The following is a 21790-nucleotide window of genomic DNA, read 5'->3' on the forward strand; positions in this document are numbered from 1 at the left end:
AAACGGAACGTTTCAATCCCGCTTGTTTTGTGCTATCGATATAACAATAAAAGCCGTGATTACGCTCGTGAAGCTGTTAAAATGTGCCGTTAAGTTATTTGACGCCTACTCCTGCTCCTGCCATGCCCACAAGCACACTCGCGTACACATGCATACATCCTCACACACTATATGGATATCCAGCTGTGTTATCATCAATGTTCTTGTCACTTTATGAATAAGTTGACTTGACTTGAGGCGGCGGAGCACTGAGGCACAGCTGCAAGAACGAATCAATGAAAGAGTTTACTGTCTTTATTTTCTCTCTTTAGATTTAATGATGCAAAAAGGGAAAAAAAAAGTTAATGAAAGTGTTCTCAAGATGTCTGAAAAGTGTTCAAAATACGGGAAATTGCACTTGTCTGTTCATAAGTTAGCAGGAGATGCCATGAGAATGACGTGAGATCCCCTGGGCTAATATTTTGGATTTTTGGAAAGTTATTGTTAGTCAAAAGAGAAAAAAAGAAATGTTTTTTGGATGATTAACTGTAAACTTATGTTTTTTTCTGGTTTTGTTTGTTTCTTTACATTTTAGCAAGGTGTATACTTCATGGTTGACAAAGAACAAAACGTATTGTTTTATTCATGAAAATCTGACAAGTCCATTGATACCGAAAATGTAAAAACGAAACTCAGTCGACATTGTGTGTTGGCAGCTTTTGTTAGAAAGTGAACCGAATAATAATTTCATTGTGTAGTGTTTGTAGTATTATTATGCATAAGACGATAAAACTCTTGAATCTGAATCTTGAACATATAAAATTTCATGGCTGTTGGCAGTTGCTAATCGGATCTATATTTCCCATCCTCCAGATTGGAGACCCCGTCTTACGAGGTGATGCAGTTGGACTTTGAGGTGGACAACGTGATCACCTTGGCCCCCACCCAAACTTTGCACTGGAGCATAGAGTATGCTTCTGGCGTGCCGTCCTCGCCTGAGAGAGTGTCACACCTCTACGTCAGCAACGCTGACATCCAGGGCATCGTACCACTCGCGCAGGTGAACTCCTCTTCTTTTCCCTAAATCGAGTTTGTCTTCTTTGCATCGTCGGCCTTTTATCTATCTATCTATCTATCTATCTATCTATCTATCTATCTATCTATCTATCTATCTATCTATCTATCTATCTATCTATCTATCTATCTATCTTGTGAGCTAGCAAATGAGCGCATCTCTTTATCTATTTCGCTAGCTAGCTAACTAACTAGCGCATCTATTTATCTATCGATCTATCTTTCTTCCTAGCTAACTAACTTGCACATCTATTTATAAATTTCGCTTGCTAGCTAATTAACTAGCACATCTATTCATCAATTTTGCTTGCTAGCTAACTAACTTGCATATCTATTTTGCTAGCTAGCTAACTAACTAGCGCATCTATCTATCTATCTGTCTGTCTGTCTGTCTATCTATCTATCTATCTATCTATCTATCTATCTATCTATCTATCTATCTATCTATCTATCTATCTATCTATCTATCTATCTATCTATCTATCTATCTATCTATCTATCTATCTATCTATCTATCTAGCTAACTAATATGTATATCTATCTATCTATCTATCTATCTATCTATCTATCTATCTATCTATCTATCTATCTATCTATCTATCTATCTATCTATCTATCTATCTATCTATCTATCTATCTATCTAGCTAACTAATATGTATATCTATCTATCTATCTATCTATCTATCTATCTATCTATCTATCTATCTATCTATCTATCTATCTATCTATCTATCTATCTCCTTCCTTATCTGGTAGTAGTGTTTCAATAAACAAGATGCGAAATTTCTAATCATACCAAATGAATGTTAGGTTCTCATGGATTAAAACAGACGTGTACCGTCTGCGCAAAGCAAACATTGTAACCAAAAGCTAAAAAAAGAGCATCCAGCTGCTCCTGATGCTTCTGAAAGCTCTTTCGCTTCCATTAGTGGCGAGCTAATCTGGCCTGATAGCCCCTCCTTCAGACAGCAAAGCCCTGGTGAGAAAAGCCAATTTGGCATGGTGGGAATCTGCCTTCGTTACCCACAGTACTGGTAAAAAAATAAAAAATAACAAATAAAAATGACTGCAGCCTGCACTCCATAACAATTTAGAGCACAAAAGGTTTTTTTTTTTAAAGAACGTTCTAAATGTGAAAAACAAAATGTGGTAGCGCTTCAAATGGCAACAAAAATATGTTCATACATTATCTTCGAGTTCATTAAGATACTTATCCATCTATCGGTTCATTCATCCAAACAACTCACCGTCCTTTTCCCATCCTCATTCATCATTCTTTATTACTTTTTCATGTCATTAATAATGCCATTCATACGTAAATTAATATGCTAAACATTAATAATTTTCTTCAATTCACCTGTCTTAACATGCTTTGATATCAATCTTTTGTGGAGTTTAGTTAGTGTGTCAATCTGTATATTCATTCAGTTCATTACTTTGTCGGAAAGCCTGTCCATTCTTGGATTTATTTTTTTGTCTTTTGGTCAACCAGGCACGGTATTAATATAGGACATTTCATACACACGTTAAATCGATGTGCTTCACGCAACCCAAGGCCCAAATAACTCAGATGCATTTACTAACAAAAAGGGAAAAAACATTCAAAGTGAGAATGAGAAGCGCAAAATATTTCCTCTTTCGTAGGGGTCTTTGCAAAATATAACTGAGAAATTAGTGTAGTCAGGACCCAAACCAGTGATTTTATAGACCAGATTCACAGTTTTACAATCTATTCTACGGACGGAATTCACCGCAGAGCCTTTAAAACTGGAGTAGTATGTTCTGATCTTTTTCGGTCTCTGAGTTCTGTCTCTGAAATAGCTGCAGCTATTTGATACTCTTTGCAGAGAGTCCAGTCCGAAGGCCATTGCAGTAATCAAGTATACTGGAGATAAAAGTGTGGATAAACTTGTTCTGGTTTGGTTGAAGTATGCAACACTTCAGTCTGGATTTGTTTTTCATCTGGTAAAAAGCAGATGGTCAGTTTTGGTTGGACTCTGTCTGTAAATCTGTAAATCCAATCGTCTGATTGTCCATCTTTCTGCTCGTCATGCTGCTGGTCTGTCCAATCAGAATGTCGATTTTTCTTCGTGTTTGTAGGTCAGTTAGTGATAGCTTTGTTGGGTCAGAGCGTTGGTCAGTCCGTCCTTCAGTGCGATGGTTTATCCTTCGGTATTTTCATCTGTGTAAGTCAGTCTCACCTTCGCCATTGTGATTCATTCCCGCTTTCAAATTATTTCCAGGAAATAGAGCATCCAAATAGACATAATGGAAATACGTTTTACGGCTTATGTAAAAGCAGTGGTCAGGGCGGGTCTCTTCGGTACTGAAGCTAAAACAAGGTAAAGAGCAGGCCACTTGTTAGTGTGCTGAGGGGACACTGCATCAAAGCCGAGGGAGGTCAGGAAAGGATGTGTTGATGTTTCAGCACATAAATTGGATCAGTAATAATGTTCTGTGATGTCTCTGACCGCCGCCATTACGCGTCCTCGCTCGCTCCCCGCCGCTAAAAGTAAAAGCCCAAGCGTCCCACAGGGCCTGAGAAGGAAGGAATAAATGCTGTTCTTGTCGGCCATCTTTTATTTATTCGACGTCGTCTGCTACGTGTTCGTGCTTCTTCGCCGCACTTCAAACAAAAGTGCCCTTGCAAAAGTTGGAGTTTAATTTGGTTTTGATATACTTCTTCCAAAAAAAAGTTGAGCGTATTTGGCTATTGCGTGAATTTTGCTGATGTCTTGGTTGACAACATGGAGCGCGTTAGCTTCTTGCACGAGCTACCGACTGGCTCGCCACCATGTTCTCTTCGCTTGTGAACAAAAGGTAGTGCTGCAATTACCATTTACATTTCATACTGGACTCCTATAATTGTATATAATTCATTGTTTAGCTTCCTGTGTTAGCTGCTAGCTCATTTTAGTATACTTATGTTTGTTGTTTATATTTTCGCTATGTTTTTGAGTCTTTGCTACATACCATTGAAGCCTTACCAATGAACCCACACGGTCTATATTTCTTTTTTTTTTTCTACTTCTGCGCGACAATGTGGGTCAAGGAGATGCCCTTGGACGCCCATTTCCATAGCCAGCTTATGCCTACCGCCAATTAGTCCAGCACCACAGAAGAAGAAGCATTAGAGCAGGGGTGTCAAAGTCATTTTTATTGCGGTCGTCATTGTACTGTAGTTCTAGTTTCTGTCAGAGGGCCCTTATGACGCTGAAATCAAATGAATCTCAGGATTGTTCGTCACACTCCAAAATAGTTTTAAAAACAGAGGATGGTAACTGTTCAAAAGAGGGATTGGGAATAAAAAACTGTTAGAATAGTTGCATATAGTTTATCCCATATTTGTTATGCAATCACTTGGTATGTTTGTTATGCAATCAGTTAGTACAGTATGTTTGTTATGCCATCAGTATGTTGGTAGATTAGGGTTTTTCTGTTACTGTTGGTTGTGAAGAAGAGGAATTGACGTGTCTCAATCAGCTGCAAGAAAGAGACAGACCCGTGATGCAACGGGGGTTTCGTGACCCGACCCGTCGTGCATCCTGTGCCTGAGAAAGGAAATAACAGCATGGACTCTAAAATGCATTCCTCACCATCGTAAACCAATTGTTTACATTGTTGCCAAATGTCTCCCCCAATCCTTCAGGGAAGCAATGACTTTTGTACCTAGGGACCTCTTGAACTAATAAAAGAAAACAGAATTGCACTTGTGCGGTCCTTCTCCGTTCTCTTCATGCACGAGTCGTTATCAAATGCCTGTGAGCCACAATTAATAAATGTCTACTCGGCGAACCTGACAAAATCCCTTGTTTTTTTTTGTTTCCAACAAAAATTTTAAAAGGTGAAAACAACTTACTAATTTGTTATTTTAACCAGAAACTTGAAATCGAATCAGCCTTTTCTCGGACACCTCCCAGTCTTTCCGTCTTAGATTTGTCCCATTACTTTTGTCCAAGTAGCGCTGATTCATCTGGAGTCTGACAGATCACAAGCAGGCAGCGTGTCACTGTTTGCTCCAAGTAATTACGCTGTTCAACAAGACACTTGATGACAGCACGTACACGCACACGTGCACACTCCCATGCACATACACAAACACTTACACACACACACCGCCGCCAACTCAACAAGCCCGAGGCTTAATAATCTGACTTTAATGAACATTGTCATTGTGATAATAGGCATTTATCCCTGAAATCGCGCACACGCACCTACTGGGAATTTTCCATCTTTTTCCTGCTTTGTTGCTGGTCTATCTGAATGTTACAAAGTGTAGAATGTGAATTTTCAGTTTAATGGATAGAGTGAATTGTCGCTATATCAAGTTGATGGTTCGCTACCTGCTATATCAGTGAATTTTGACTAGTAATGCAGCAATACCATTTTCGACCCGATTTTGATACCCGGTTGATGTCGTACCACATCTTTGGGAATAAATAATATGTACAGTAAGAGCTTTGTTTTTGTGTTTTCTAAGTCTGTGCAATTATAAAGAACCACACACTCATTTTGAATGTAAAATTATTCATAACATGGCTTGGTCAGGTACTCCTTAAAAACCTTACTTTATTTATTCATTTTATATTATAATTATTTGAAGTATCAAGCCTTGTTTATATACTGCTTGTTTAAAAAAAAAAAAAGGGGAGGCGAGGGCATTAAATAGACTTGTTTGACCAAGCATGATTAATAATCGTGATTAATAACCGTGATTTTAATATTGACATAATTGTGCAGCCCTAGTACCACTGTAATTAATTTATTCACTTATGACTCTGTCACATAGGCCGAAAGGCATACTTGCCACACATGATTCTTACAAAAAATAAAAAGCTGCTTGTGGGCGATTCTTTTTTAAATATATGTTATTAGTTCATGACAATTTCCAGTCACTCAATTCTCACGAAGCTTGAACTTTAGTGTTTTTTTTTGTTTGTTTATTTGTTTATTTTTTCCCCAAAAAGTTCGAATATGACTTCGACAACTATAGTAAGAGGCTAATGGTTTCTCTCTTTTGTCCAGATTGTTTAACTCATCCAGGACCAGCCATTTTCAGACACTCTTTATTCAAAATACTTGAAAAAAAATTCAACAAAGTGTAAGTACCTTGGAATGGACTCTGTAACTCTGTGTGTATATATATATATATATATATATATATATATATATATATATATATATATATATATATATATATTCCTGTTAGTTATTAACCAATAATGATACCTCATCCAAGAAGGAAGGAACATTTTATTTATACCCAAGATCGCAATGATAACAAATAAGCATTTTTGAGTGTTATTTATGTTTTTGTTTTTTTTTTAATTTGAAAACGATTATAACGCAAAAGTGATCCTATCCAATGCAAGGCCTGTGAGACGATATCAAGGCTTGAATGGCTAATTTCTGCATGAGGTTGACATTATTAGACACAGCTCTCAGTTTGCAACAGTAGAGTTGCAATAAAATAAACTGCGAATTAACCTCTCCGCAAAACATTCATGATAACTCCTCTTGAACCGATGTACCTAATGAAGTGTCTGCCAGTAGGTAGGTGTGCGTACATGAATCACTTGTTTGACGTCTCAACATTTTCGTGCTCGTAAAAATTGCAATTGGTCCTTTAACAAGCTGCACATCAGATTTGCACGCGCGTGCACCTCCACTGACTTTACTGCTTATTAATGCCGTGTCATGCCGTAAACAACGCGCACACACACGCACACACGATGAGCGAGGAGGCGTGAGCCGCCATATGTTCAGATGGCTTCACACCTCAACGCATGGCCGCACACAAATTAAAGCACTTTTGATTTGATTCTTATTATTGTCTTTTTACGAGCGTCTCGACTTGTTTGAGTGGCCAAGATGAGAGAGGAGGAGCGAGAGCGCAAGCGCGCATGGTAAATTGACGATAAATCACGCAAACGAATCAACGGGATAAAAGGCCGTGGGACGGGAGGGTTGCAAATGTCTCCCACATGTATTATAAAACAAAATTTAATAGACTGCTTTTTTATGTGGACTACTGGAAGACCAAGCAGATAAACACATATACAGTTGTACCTCTACTTAGAAAATTAATTCGTTCCAGAAGTCATTTTGTAAGGTGAATTTTTCGTAACTAAAGGCGCTTTTTACATGTAAATAGCCTAATCCGTTCCAAGCCCCCCACCAATACGCTATAGCAAGTATTCATATTTGCTTATAACGGAATTTCCTTATGTAGGAAATGACGGTACTGGTTCTGCGCAAATGTGCAAGCACGTAAACAAAATACAGTACATGTGTAACAACACAAGCAATAAAATGCAAAAATATATAAAATATATAAAACCAAAAAATGCAAAAACATGGTCCTGTTTGTAAAATAACGGCAATGCAGTCTGACATTGGAAATTCTTGCTTTATCAATGGGCTTGGGACCAGCAGTTGCTTTGTCAGGTTACCAGACATCTGACAGCCCTAAAGCTGTTAAAATTCATATGCTTTATAAATAGTGAAAAAAAAAATGCCATACACCACAGCGAAAACTAGATGTTTGTATTTTGTTGAACTACTCAGTATTAAGAAAGCTCTCAACAGCAGCTGGAAAATCTGTCTGACTCCTTTTTTGTTTTTATTTGCGCGCTAGATTGTTGTGTTGCTGTCTATTATTGTCTGCTCAGTAAAAAGCAAACATTTGAAAACTGTAAAATGTGTGCAAGGCATTATTTTATGTACCAAATTGTGCAAAAATGTCAGTTTGTCTGTTTGTATGTTTGCGAAACCAAAAACATCACATTGTCAACGAGAGCGAGTCATTTTCAATATTTGAAATCAACAATTTGCAAATGAATTAAAAAAAAAACCTCGAAATAGCACATACCTGCAAGGACTAAATTGTCAGATTTGGGGGGATTATATATATATATATATATATATATATATATATATATATATATATATATATGTGTGTGTGTGTGTGTGTGTATAATCCCCCCCAAATCTGATGATCCCAGGAAAAAGGCCTTGTTTTTGTCATGTGGACTGTAATTGCAATAAAGTAATAATTTTCATCGTTTTCTTTTAGTTTCAGGCACTTTGGTGCTTCTTTTTTCCGTTTTAGACTAATCTGTAACCCGTATAAACCCGATAAAAATAATTAACAGTTGTTGAAAGTTGTTTTTCTGTTGTTAATGTTAAAAAGGATACATGCTTAGGTATACTTAAACAATTTTCATCAATAATAATCTTATTCATATTCAGTGCATCAACGGGGGGGGGCGTGAAAAGTTTTCTCTTTTCTAGGGGGGGCCTGTCAAAATTTAGTTGAGAAACACTGCCTGAGTGAAAAGTGTCATCATACCTTTGCCTTTATTTTATATTGAAAAACAAATATTACACTGAGAAACCTTTCGAAGCTTTTACATTTTGGGACAAATAATACGAGGATTTAAACCTCAACCAGTATGCGTGAGTGTTGCTAATCTGGTGCATCGGCGTGTCCTGGGACACAAGACTTTACTGGTCACTGCGTGACATCACAGTCCACTTTCAGCCTGCAGTCAAGATAGCGACAATGTGGATGTGATCTTATCTACGCATTTCATAAGATGACGCACACACTTACACACATATACAAGGTGGGTAAACATCTCTCTTCCCACTCGGCCTGCGGGCAGAATCCTTTCCTTGATATTGTCTTTCATCACTATGTATTTTTTTTTCTTTTTTTATTGTCTTTGTCATGCTTTTAATCCTCTTTATTCCCTTCTGGCTGCCGCCGCCTCTTCACCTGTTTCTCACCCTCCACCTGCTTCTTGCTTCTACATTCCGAATATATAGGTTACATTTTATAGTCTTCGTTGCCTTCTGTGGTGCTAAGCTTTTGGTTTTTAATTCTTTTGCAGTATTTTGATCTTTTTGGGGTCATTTTCCTCCACGTCGTGCTCAGAGGGTTTTTGTCAAAGGATGCCATTTTGAATTTTGACGTGTTGTCACCATCTGGGTGAAATTTCAGCTTCCTGTTGCCATTTTTCAATGCTTTCTCTTTGATATGAAATCCCTTTGAGGTGAAGATCAAGGGATTGGACAATATACTGCACAAAGGTTAAATAACTACATTTTCTATGATATTCACAAAAAACATTTTGGCATCTTTGAGTTATACTTGATGTCACAAAACACATTCTAGGGTCTTTGATGATGTTGTTGAACACTTCAATTGCCATGGCATTTTACTAAACGGTAACCGTTTTGATCTTTTACGATGAATTGTCATTGATAGTTGGAAAAAAAAATCATTCAGGCTATTTGAAAACTACTTTTTTTTAGCATTGATGATGATGTATTTCTGCGTCTTTGAATGGTCAAATGATCATTAACTATTTACCTTATTTGGTGGGTCTTTGACTCCAAAGTTGTTTAGTTGTTTCAATTTCTATATTCCCATTAAACATTATTAAGGGTCTTTGATTATGTAAGCTCTTTGATGTTTATGAAACGCATACTTTAGGTTCGTCTCAGATATTTTGAAGTGCTCAAAGACACATTAGTTGTTGCATACTGAAGGAAATTCATATTTTTCAAATTCAATATACAGTATCAATAAAATAGTGTGTACATGGAACTGTGTTATTCTAATAAAGATTGAGACGACGTAATGTCAGTATAAAGCAGATTTGGTCCTGGCCCAGGGGAAATAAAGACAACTCGGCACCTCCAAAAGGAACAGATGGCATCCCCCGACCAACATTCCACCATGGACAAAAGGCTAGGTGTGGCCTTCAAGAGAAGATATCAGTCAGAGTTTTATGGTGCTCAGACTTCCTCCCGCTTCAAAGAATGGCCGGCAGAACAAAGACTTTTGAAGACACCATCCCCACGCAAACAGACCCCCCACGCACGCACACACGCACACACCGACAGGCACGCACGCACGTGCACGCACACACACACACACACACACACACACACTTGCATTCCACAGTGGGACCAGATGCCCCAAAAGGGTATAAGAACTGAATGTTGAAGGTGAAACGTTGCCATTTTCTGCTCCGACCCATGGCAGGACTGGCCCGAGGCCTCGTGTACTTTCCCACTCTGTCTGGATTAAATCAATTGTTTCACTATGTTGTGGTATGGGCGATCTTTCAACAAAAACGAACACGCTAGGAACTAGTTTAAGGCAAGAAGCTTTTTCTAGATTCCTGCAGTACAAATGCATACTAACATGCATAGTTTTGTTGGGGTGTGCCAAAAAAATAATCGATCCATTTATGAATTATCATCTGCCTCACTGATATTTGTAAAAATACTTCAAATACTTGAGTTGTTACCAAAACATCATTATCTGTTTTTAAGGACACCCAAAATGAGCTTGTACGAAGGTAGCGATGCTAATCTACGCTAAGCTATGCTAGAAAGCCAACCCGCGCAAAATGAAGCAGGACTCTTTTGTGGAAGCAGCACAGTCAATTTTCTGTTGATTTTTATGGTTATTTATGGTGGTCAAATTGGCCTGCTGGGCCTAATAACACTCACGAAGCTGCCATCTACAAACAATAAGCCATAATCATGAGTGTGTGTGTAGATAAATGCTCCCTTTTTGCAAGCGTTACGCCATCTAATCATGGCGGGTCGGTAAGCGTCTAATTGCACTCCAGCCCACTGATTACAATTATCAACGTTTGGTATTCATTGTTTACAAAATGTGTACATTTGCTGGAACCATTTGAGATTTACTGACAACTATTGATGATCAACAAATCATCAAAACTGGTATCCCCTAACTGGTGAACGTTGGCGAATGTCCGTAAATTTATCAGATCTTTGTATCTCCTTGTATCTCCAGATTTTGTTTACGGCCACTAGAGGTTGCTACAAGGTCGCTAGAGGTCACCTAATGTTTCTATTGTCTGGCGACCTCTAGTGAGCTTTTGAAAACCTCTGGTGACCTTTTAGTGACTTCTGATGACCTCTCAATCAAAGCATCCGCTAGCTTGGTGGAAACTCTAACATTCACCCCTTAGTGGGATACCAAGATGATGTTTAAAACCCCTGTGCGCTATTTTGACCATTTTTGGGTCATTTTCTTTCACATCGTTCTCTCAGTAATTTGGCCAAGAGATGACACATTCGGGCGGCTTGGTGGCGCAGTGAATAGCGCGTCCGCCTCACAGTTCAAAGGCCCCAGTTCAAATCCACCTGGCTCCAGCATTCCTGTGTGGAGTTTGCATGTTCTCCCCGAGCCCGCGTGGGTTCTCTCTGGGCACTCTGGCTTCCTCCCACCCCCCAAAAACATGCATGGCAGGTGAATTGGACATACTAAATTGTCCATAGGTGTGATTGGCCGCGTGATTGGTCGTTCGTCTCTGTGTGCCCTGCGATTGGCCGGCAACCAGTTCAGGTTGTCCCCTGCCCAATGCCCGGAGCGAGCTGAGATAGGCGCCTGCGACCCCTTTGGGTGAAGTGGCTATAGAAAACGGATGGATGGCACACTCATATTAGTGTGATGACGAAGTGGTCATACCATTTTGAAGTTTGACATGTTGTCACCATCCGGGTGGAATTTCAGCTCCCTACTGTTTTTGAACGTTTTCCTTTTAATGTGAAATGCCTTTGATGTAAAGATCAAAGGATTGGACAAAATGTATGTTGGTGTATTATGTATTACTTTTTGTACCTCTATTTAGGGCTATCAAACATTACCTGAGTTTACGAGCGATCACCTTTTGAACTTTAATTCACAAGATTCGACTCAGGTCGAGTGAAAAGAATGACACGGGCACGGGCAAGGCGCAATGGGACATCTTAATGTGTAACGCGAGCGTGTTGTGTGTCGGACAGGACACAGAGGTGTTGAACACGGCAATTCTGACGGGTCGCCGGGTGTCTGTGCCCGTCAAGCTGGTGACGGTGGGGACGGACGGCCAGGTGAGGGAAGTGGACGACTCGCTTAGCTGCAGCTCGGCCGACGTCCATGTGCTCAAAGTAAGTGTCTCCTTGATTTCTATTGAAACATATCATAACTTGACCTTTTTCTTTAATGTTTGCAAAAAAAAGAATATTCAACTCTTAAAACAATCTTTATTTTTTGATGTTTGTAAAACATTTCACGATAGGTGCATCAAAGACTACGTTTTGTCACATTTGCAAGAATGACTGAATTGCCTTTGATTTTTACAATTGTTCATATGATAGGATCATCAAAGACTACATTTTCTTTGAAGGTAACGAAAAAGCACCTTTGGTTCTCTCATGCTCTAAATTCTCTTTGATGTTTCTTAAAATGCGCATGATACGTTCATCAAAGACAACGTTTTCGGTAGTGAGTAGAAAATAAAGCTTCATGATGCACTTGTGGTATTTTTTTTACTCCTCTACTGATGCTCTTGGTCTAAAGATGAAGGCGAGTGGTAGTGGTTTATTTCCACTTTGTCTTTAACTTTGTCTTTAACTCAAGAGTGCCTTCTAAATGAGTCCAAAAATACCACAAGTGCTTCATGAAGCTTCATTTAGCCATAACTAATTTTCTGACATTTGCAAGATAAACTCTGAATTCTCTTTTGTTTTTGAGGCTCTATTGGATATGTTATTCAAACACATTTTTTGTTTACATAAAACACATTTAGGGTCTTTGACATTTGAGATTTTAAGTAAAAGAAACATGCAAAAAATGCTTTAAAAATACCTAATTGCTCCAGGAATATATAAGTTCATGAAACAAATTTTAAGTTCAGTAGGTTATTCATTATTATAAAAAGCCAGATTCTCCCCCATATTAAAATGGTTCAGCCCAATTTGTCATGTGCCACCTCTCGTCACCTGTCGAGTTAATGATTAATTTTTGTGAACGCATCTCTACTATCCAAAAGTTGAATATTTATCTATGGAAAAATATTTATTTGTAATTATTTCATTTTGAGAACAGATCTGACACTTTATGTTGAATATTTTTTTGAAGACAAATATTTATTATTAGTTAATGATTTATTTTTGTGAAGACATCCCTACTGTAATCCCAAAACCGGCTCCTTTATGATGATAATTACTTTTTCTTTTCGTACTTGACGGTTTCATCAAAGACTACAACTTTTTTGTCAGTTTGCAAAAATACACATACACATTAAAGCTTCAATTCTTCAAATGTGTTTAATAAAAACTGTGATAATTGAATATAAAATGTTCAGTTTAAAATGAAGGTACAATTTGTGAAAGATGGATTTTTTTTAGTGTGTGTGTGTAGCACAGGACAAGGTTTAATTTCTTGAATGGCTAAGAATGAAATTGATTGAGATTTCCCCTACCTTACTGAAATCTCATATTTTGTTTTAATTTTCTTTGAGCAGCGGAGTGTTTAATGACTCCATTCATTACACTTCTTGTCTATTCTGGAATGATGGTGATGATAATGCAAGTATATAAACCTTGGTAAAAGTTATGACTCCTAAAAAAATTGTGTTGTTGTTTTTGGCTCATTTCAAGGACGGATGATTCTCCGTTGTTCACATCACTGAGCTTTTGATTCTGACAATTATTTGTGCGTACTCATCACCATACACCGCCTTAAATGTTTTAAAAATGTCAGGTGTTTTCAAGAGACCTCCCCCAATGTCTTTGATGTTACAAACACAAAAAAAAAAAAACAATGGCTTGTACAAGTAAAACACACAAACCTGCAAAAATCCTTAAAAAAATATTACATTATTTCAATGTTTTAGGAAAATATAAGTCCATGAAACAACTTTAATGTTCAGGTGGTTGTTCAATTTAATTATTTTAAAAACACAGATTCTCCCCCATACTAGAGTAGTTCGACCGAACTTGTCACGCGCCTCCTCTCGTTACCTGTCAAGTTCATGATTTATATTTGTGAACTCATCTCTACAATGACTTTAAAATAGCACACTTTCGGTTGAATATTTTTCCCTGGACATTAATTTCTATTTTTGTTTCTTTTTGAGAACAGGTCTGACACAAGTTGCTTATTTTTTGTGGGCAAATATTTATTAATAATTATGTTAATGATTTATTTTTGTGAACAGATCTCTTCTACAATCCTGCTTTATTTTTAATGTTTTTTCTGTGGACAAATATTAATTTACATTTTTTTCTTTTTGAGAACAGGTCTGACACTTTAAGTTGATTATTTTTGTGAACAAATATTTCATAATCATTTAGTTAATGGTTATTTTTGTGAGCATATCTCTACTGTAATCCCAAAAGAGGACGTTTTGTGCTGAAAAATTTTCTGTCGACAAATATTTATTTATAGTTATTTCTTTTTAAGAACAGGTCTGAACCTTTATGTTGACTAGTTTTTTCATGGACAAATATTTATTCAAAATTACGTTATGTCATTTCAATAACAGAACTTTTCTAAGATCCATAAGAGGACACCTTTTGTAGATGTGTGTGTGTGTGTGTGTGTGTGTGTATATATATATATATATATATATATATATATATATATATATATATATATATATATATATATATATATATATATATATATATATATATATATATATATATATATTCAAGTATTCAAGTAAGGACATACTTTTGATATGTCACTTTTAAAGGCATTGCACTTGTATTTGTATTACTGTTGTTGTTGTTGTGTTTTTTTTAGCTCATTTTTGTGATTGGTCGCTCTCCGCTTTTGCCCTCTTTAACAACAAATCCGATGAAGAATTAGAGCGCGCACGAGCACAACAAAGTTAAATCTATAAGGCTATAAAGCTGTAATGTTTATGGCGCACAAATGTGGCAAATTCATCCGGCAGTAAAAACTTTAAAGTGGCGGCGGGCAACGCTTAGGCGCGCGCTAGCCGTTACCGCTGCGACGCTAAATGAATCAAGCGGAGGAATGCGCTGGCGCGGCCAAAGATAGAAGATTGATTCCTCTGGCGTGGCGTCGCCTTTGTCCTCGGGGAAGCGCAAATGAAACGCACCCTCGCTGTGACACTTTCAATATGGAAACAATTTCCTTTCTCCGGCCGACAGGAGCCACGCTGTTTAAGTGTGATCAATAACGCCGGCAATTGAGGGTACTCATTTCAATGCGTGCGTGTCTTTGAGCGTGCCTTTCGGGGTGTGTTTGCTGCAAATAATTGAGTCCATATTTTCCAGACGCTCGCAAAAAACACTTTTTATGTCTTAAATCCAAATTCCTGTCAAGTTATCTGAGGCATACAAATGGTCTTGGATTATCGAAACTGACTGCCAATAAACAAAAACATGCTTAATATATTTAGGTCTGGAAGGCTAACGTGTCTTTGATGTTTAACATAAACTATTTAAATGTATTTAATGTTGAGAAAACACATCACAAGTGTGTTTTAGATGCTAAAGTGTGTTTGACATTCACCAAATTGTATGATTGGTTGTTGGAAAAAGTGCCTGATGTTTGCGAAATTGCACACTATCAAATACAAGACTTTTATTGATGTCTACAGAAATTCAGGTAAGGATTTGTGTTTTGTTTTTTCAGTATTAACACCAGTAATTATGTAGTTATCCTGCATTTATTTACACACATTATAAAGATGTATCAATCCTCTGATTTGAGGAAGAGCCAGAGAGCATGTACAACACAGTTGTACGTCCACTGGATAGCAACAACATGCTTTAAATGGCTGTGAATTGATGTAGGTCGGTTATCTCTTTACACCTGTCTATCTTACGTTTTTAGAAGACGGTTACATTGTCATTTGTCTAAATTGAATCCGTCACATACATTACAAGTAAAACAAAGTATTGCTGAGGTTGAATTTACCAATAATAATAATAATAAAAAGTATTTAAGAAACATGAATCTTGCATTTACTGTTTCAGAGCAAAATGCAAATTAGGTGCAGGCCATTGATGGCTTGAAAGAGTGACGGCCTGTAGTGTAATTGCATCCCAGAATCCTCTATTAGCAAGATATTTCTTCGTGTAAAACATAATTAAGATGCAACTTAACACAAACGAAATCTCTTAACACTTAATTCTAAACATTACTTTAAGTTTTGGTCGGCGAGATTGTGTACAGTATGAGTTTTGGTTGAAACCAGGACTAAGACAGGAAGCAACTATGAATAAATCCCTGGTATAGTCTGTCGTAGTATGGCTGTAAACGCTATTAACTTGAACAACCCGGTATATTCATTGAGTTGCACATGTTTCTCCACTGCTTGATGCTACTGTAAATGGGCTTTTGTAACATTGACCGAAGGCTGATTACAACTACTGACGCACGTAAAAAAATTACCCTTCCAACATTTTAATCTGCCATTGCTTTTGTGAATTCCCATCATTTGTTGGTCCAAAAACGGGCATCTGTCGGTAACAGACTAACAGACAGTCCGTCGGTACTGATGACTTGCGCACTTCTGAAAAACACGTATCCCAAGTAAAAATGAAATGCGAAAAAAACAACAATGATCGAAACACAGTAACCTTGACATTTAAACATCCTTGTCCTAATTACTAAATTACTCGTACTTCCTATCGCATTGTGGGGAGTAATTTGATTGGGTGACATTTGTGTTTGTGTGTGTGCATGTGCGTAAGTTTTAAGAGTGCTGTTTGTACACGGATGGACACAAGGGTGATTAAGAATTGATCTGAGCGACATTTAATAAAGCACTCGGTCGCTTTGACACGCGTGATCTTTACAGATGTGCACGCACACACCATGTCCTTGGAAAGTGTGTGTGTGTGTGTGTGTGTGCACACCTTTGCTGACTGGTACAGTATTAATCACTTTATATGCATGCCCCCACCACCACTACCCAAAAAAAAAAAAAGTGAAGTGGAAAAGAAGCCTCACAGTAATCCCACATGGTTTCCTGAATACAGGGGCTCGATTGGCCATCACATTGTAAGTGAAATTTGATATTATTAAGCGCTCTAAAAACGGTGAAACGCCAACAAACAAGTTGTTGCGCGCACTCGAGCGCTATGTTCTGTTTTGGGTTTTTTTTGGTGTAACAAAAGTGACGGTCGAGATCGACCCCGACTCCTCGCTGCCATTCTTGCTCTGCGGAAACGTCTGCACCGCTTGTAACAGAATGACGCGTGCGCCAGGGCGAAAATGGCCGCCGAGTTGTTTCCGGTTGCGCGGCCCTTTAAAACTAGAGTTCTCTATCAAAATAAAATGCGGTGCAAGAACAAAGTTCATACGATGAAACAAAAGGCAGAACAATAGTACAATACTTTATAGTATGTATAGAATAATCTATATATTTTGTTTATGATTTAGTTATTTATCATTTTTTTTGTTATTATTTCTATGATGTTCCGACTTACACTGAAATTTGGGTGACACCGCGTCCTAAGAACGATCTACGTCCTATATAGAGGACCCCCTGTATTTGACTCTTATTGACACGGATGACTCCACTAGGGGGCGCAAAATCCCTTGAAACACCAATTTAATGATGAGAATTGAAAACAATTTAACAGTCTTTTTGGTCACTTTTTAAAGAATTCCTGATTATATATTTCTTTTACCAGTGACGGTAATATATATGATGTGAATACTGCTAGATGGGGGCATGCACACGGATTTAAATACAAAGTTTTTCAGATCAACTTTGTTTTTGTTTTTGGAGAAAATTACTGAATTATAGGTAGATATCTATCATGACATCACCAAACCAGGCCAATCAACATGCTGACTTCATTGAGTCTACACTAAATTTGCAAAATTTGCAAATTTGCAAAAATCTTGTCTCATTTTCTTAGTCTCGTGAGGCATTTTGTGTTAACACACTTCTGAATGCCCAATCCTGCTTTTTTTTTGCCGACAAAACGCCATGGCTCCAGGTTGATTTTATTATGCAGGGCTGGCACTGTTCTGATTATTTCTCCTGCGCAAGGTGAGTCCACCCTTAGGCCCTCCTGTCCTGCTAAAACTTCCCATGTGACTTTCCCAGCCCGCTCCCCTATTGAACATTTTGACTTTGTTTTGACTCCCGAAGCGGCGCGATGAACTCGTAACTCCTCACTGAGCATGCCGGGACGCTGACAGCTTTTTAAAACGCACATCAAACGCGGCTTTTAAGTCCGTCGAGCAGACGGACCCAATGTCAGACTGGTCGCCCACGACTGTCACCGTGACCCAAAAGTTTCACTCCCGATGGTCCCTCACTTTAGTGTACATGCTCCCGCCGCGCTCGGAGATGAAGAGTAGAAGTGTACAGAACCCTAAATCGACTTTGTAGAAACACAATTCCGAATTGTGAACCTTTGAGAGATTGTACACAATTAAATCAGATGTAAATACGGTGCATCGCAGGTGTTAAATGTCCGTAAATTGGTGTGCATGTGAAGTAGGACCCGTGACCCATGTCACGCCTCCATAAAACATGGCCGCCCGGTCGATAACTAATTAGCCGCAAATTAGCATGCTAACATGCGCAGCTGGCAGCAGTCAACAACTCTAAACAACACGCATGTGGAAGGAAACACACCCACTCGCACAGACACACATGAATTAGAAACGAAAGAATCTTATGTTTCAGTGTTAATACAGAACCATGAAACCATGAAGTATTCTTTCAATGTATTCACTTTATTTTTATGTTACACGACACAAACTCCAAAGAAAGTAAAAACGAAATATATTTTGTTTGTTTTTTTCCCTAAAAATGAAAAATGTTTTGTGCAGCAAAAAAATAGCTTTTTTCAAGATATTAAATCTAGCATTTTCTTATTAGGATTTCTTTGCTCCAAACATTTTTTTCTCATAAAAGGATAAAAAAAAGTGATTTTCAATGATCTTCAGCTTAAGACTTAAGGCCATTTTTCTTCATTTAGGAAATGAGAGCAAAAACTAAATCTTATTAAATTAAATGATGTATTAGAATTATGTTTACTGAAATCTACTGCATTGCAGTCATTGCTTTAAGTATTAAAATAATTAGTAATATTTTGGAGGTTGTTTTAAAATTACAACTTTACATGGTTGTAATTTTAAAATAATGAGAAAATATTGCTTACAATCTTACAGTACATGAGAACAATTTGCTTAAATCTTGGCTCCAATGAGGAAAAAAAATGGCAAGCTACATTTTGAAGGATTTATCGAGATGTTTATTTTGACAGTTTTTTACTGTTGCCGTGGATCAGTGGTAGTATGCTGAGAGAATCTGGGTTCGATCCCAACACTGGTATTACCCTGTTCAGCAAGTGTTCAACACTTAAATGCTAGTCCATTTAAAATAAATAAATAAATAAATAAATAAATAAATAAATATATATATATATATATATATATATATATATATGTATATATATATATATATATATATATATATATATATATATATATATATATATATATATATATATATATATATATATATATATACATAAATATATATTTTAAATGTGACCCTATATTGTATGTATATATATATAATATATATATAATATATTGTATATTATAACGACCTGCTGAAATTTACTTTGCAACTTGCCTAATTTAAGAATTCCTGACTTGTTTTTGAACTCAAATTCTTCTGAAAAACCTGAAAAAAAAAAAACCTTGAATTAGGTTTGCTTAGCAAGAAAATCATTCCTACACAATTGGCAGATTTTTTTTTTCTTAAAATAAGAGAATTTGCCTAGTTTTTTTAATATCTTTTTCTTTTTGTTTGAAATGTTGTCCTCCACAGTTGTACCTTTTCAGAAGGATTTTTTTTCTACCAATATCATTCCACTAATAAATCAACTTTTAACACGTAAAAAAGGACAGTAATTGATAAAATTACACCCACACACAGGGGCGGAGCTAAATGGCGGCCTGAGGTGGGCACAGCCACGCCTTTTTACTCTGGGGCAACACACCAATGGGAGAATTTGGATTTGTGATTTTTCTGCCATTTTTACACTTGCCAGTTATTTATTTTAACTATATGGTTACGCTTGAATTCATATCATAAAAGTATGACATCCTGGACACCCAATAGATAATTTTCAGGCAAGTCCCTGCCCACATACTGTATGTTGACTGACCAATAGGAGATTAGAGATTTCTGGAAAAAAAAATTGAATTTACAAATGTGTAATTTTTTAGGTTTCACCTCAATGCCAGCAATGTACTTCCTGTCAGAATTTGTGTTAATGAGATGAATTTTGTCATCAGCAATAATTTCCCCCCAAATTTACGTCTATTTTACGCCATTTGCTGTAAGTATTTGGACTTGATGTTATTCTGAAAGGAAAAGCGAATGTTACTTCAGCGAGTCGGTGTCCACACTTCAACTTTTCCAAATGTGCGATTACAAAGTCCGCTTTGACTCGCTTTAACTCTGAATATTATTTCATATTCTTTGATCTCTTTGTCTCATTTAAATAACGCCTCGTGACAAATCAACACGCACATGTGTAAAGTTAAAACTTAACGCGCGCACACACGTTGAGGCCACGCAAACAGACATATTGGGGCCAGCGTTGACTTATATCCCTATGCTAATAAGGCCGCTAATTCAAACACACACACACGCACACACACACGCTCACCTTTTATTTAAGCCCACTAGACGGGCCTGACAAAGAGCCAAAAGAGAGGAAGCGTTTGAAGCTAATACCAAGAAGTAGATTGTATTTTTTGCCGACTTCAACACAAAAGAAGAGGGAGAGTTGAAGGCATCCCCCTCCCAGCATGCAACAGTGCAGCAAGCAATTTGGGATAAGAGTTTACATTAAAGTCTATGTTGAGGCCAAAACTTTCCTGGATAAGTGTTCACTGTGGCTGTAGTTGGCGTAAGAAGTGGGATTTGACCTTGGTTTTTTCCTTATTTTCATTAAAAAAAAAAGGAATTTCAAACATTTGGGGGATAAGTAGAGCTCAGCAATGTAACACACCAAGATTTCTATTTAGAATGGGACAAGAGAACAATTGTGCTTTAAGTCAGCGTTCTGGAAAGTTAAAATTCATTTTAAGCCCTCGAAGTGTTTGGTGTCAGAAGTGGGACTCAAAAACCACACACAGCCATTAAAAAGTGACAGCATTATAAATCGAGTTACAGGTAATATCTATCTATCTATCTATCTATCTATCTATCTATCTATCTATCTATCTATCTATCTATCTATCTATCTATCTATCTATCTATCTATCTATCTATCTATCTATCTATCTATCTATCTATCTATCTATCTATCTATCTATCTATCTATCTATCTATCTATCTATCTATCTATCTATCTATCTATCTATCTATCTATCTATCTATCTATCTATCTATCTATCTATCTATCTATCTATCTGTTTGCCCTCAAAATTTTTATTTATTTGATTTTTTTTGCTGTTTTCATACTTTACCACAAACTGTATATATCGTATTTTCCGGACTATAAGCCACACCTGAGTCTAAGCCACAACAAAAAAATTGAACAGAAAATTGACACTATAAACCGCAGGTTGAAACGTCAGATGTTTATGGAGAAAGGCGGTAAATGGAAGTTTTTTCAATAATTGTTTTAATTCACAAATGTTTTCAAACTTCCTGGTTACAGCAGCATTGTGCCTTAAACCAAGACTGAGCATGCATGCACGTTTGGAAACTAACATAAGAGGCATACTTGGATTATTAGAATACTGCACCAACACAACAATAACATACCTGTTGTGTTTACTTGGGCAACGTTGGTGAGTAAAATAGCAGGTCACACTCAAAATCAATACTTTGATAGTGTCTTCTTCAGTCTCCCTTTGTTTACCAGGAGACTGCCCTCTAGTGGCTAGTTAAG

General features: G+C 37.2%; 1 protein-coding gene across 1 annotated transcript in view; it reads left to right on the plus strand.

Moving 5' to 3' along the window:
• The window catches only part of LOC148429099 (transmembrane protein 132D), a 172691-nt gene that overhangs the window by 135915 nt on the left and 14986 nt on the right, over positions 1–21790 (plus strand). Inside the window, exons 5-6 of the mRNA XM_088413848.1 lie at positions 853–1039; positions 11888–12031. Coding sequence (XP_088269974.1) covers positions 853–1039; positions 11888–12031 — 331 coding nt within the window. The remainder of the gene's footprint in view (positions 1–852; positions 1040–11887; positions 12032–21790) is intronic.

The sequence above is a fragment of the Hippichthys cyanospilos genome, chromosome 1, assembly GCF_059441005.1.
Source record: "Hippichthys cyanospilos isolate Australia breed blue-spotted pipefish chromosome 1, RoL_Hcya_1.0, whole genome shotgun sequence".
Classification (NCBI taxonomy): domain Eukaryota; kingdom Metazoa; phylum Chordata; class Actinopteri; order Syngnathiformes; family Syngnathidae; genus Hippichthys; species Hippichthys cyanospilos.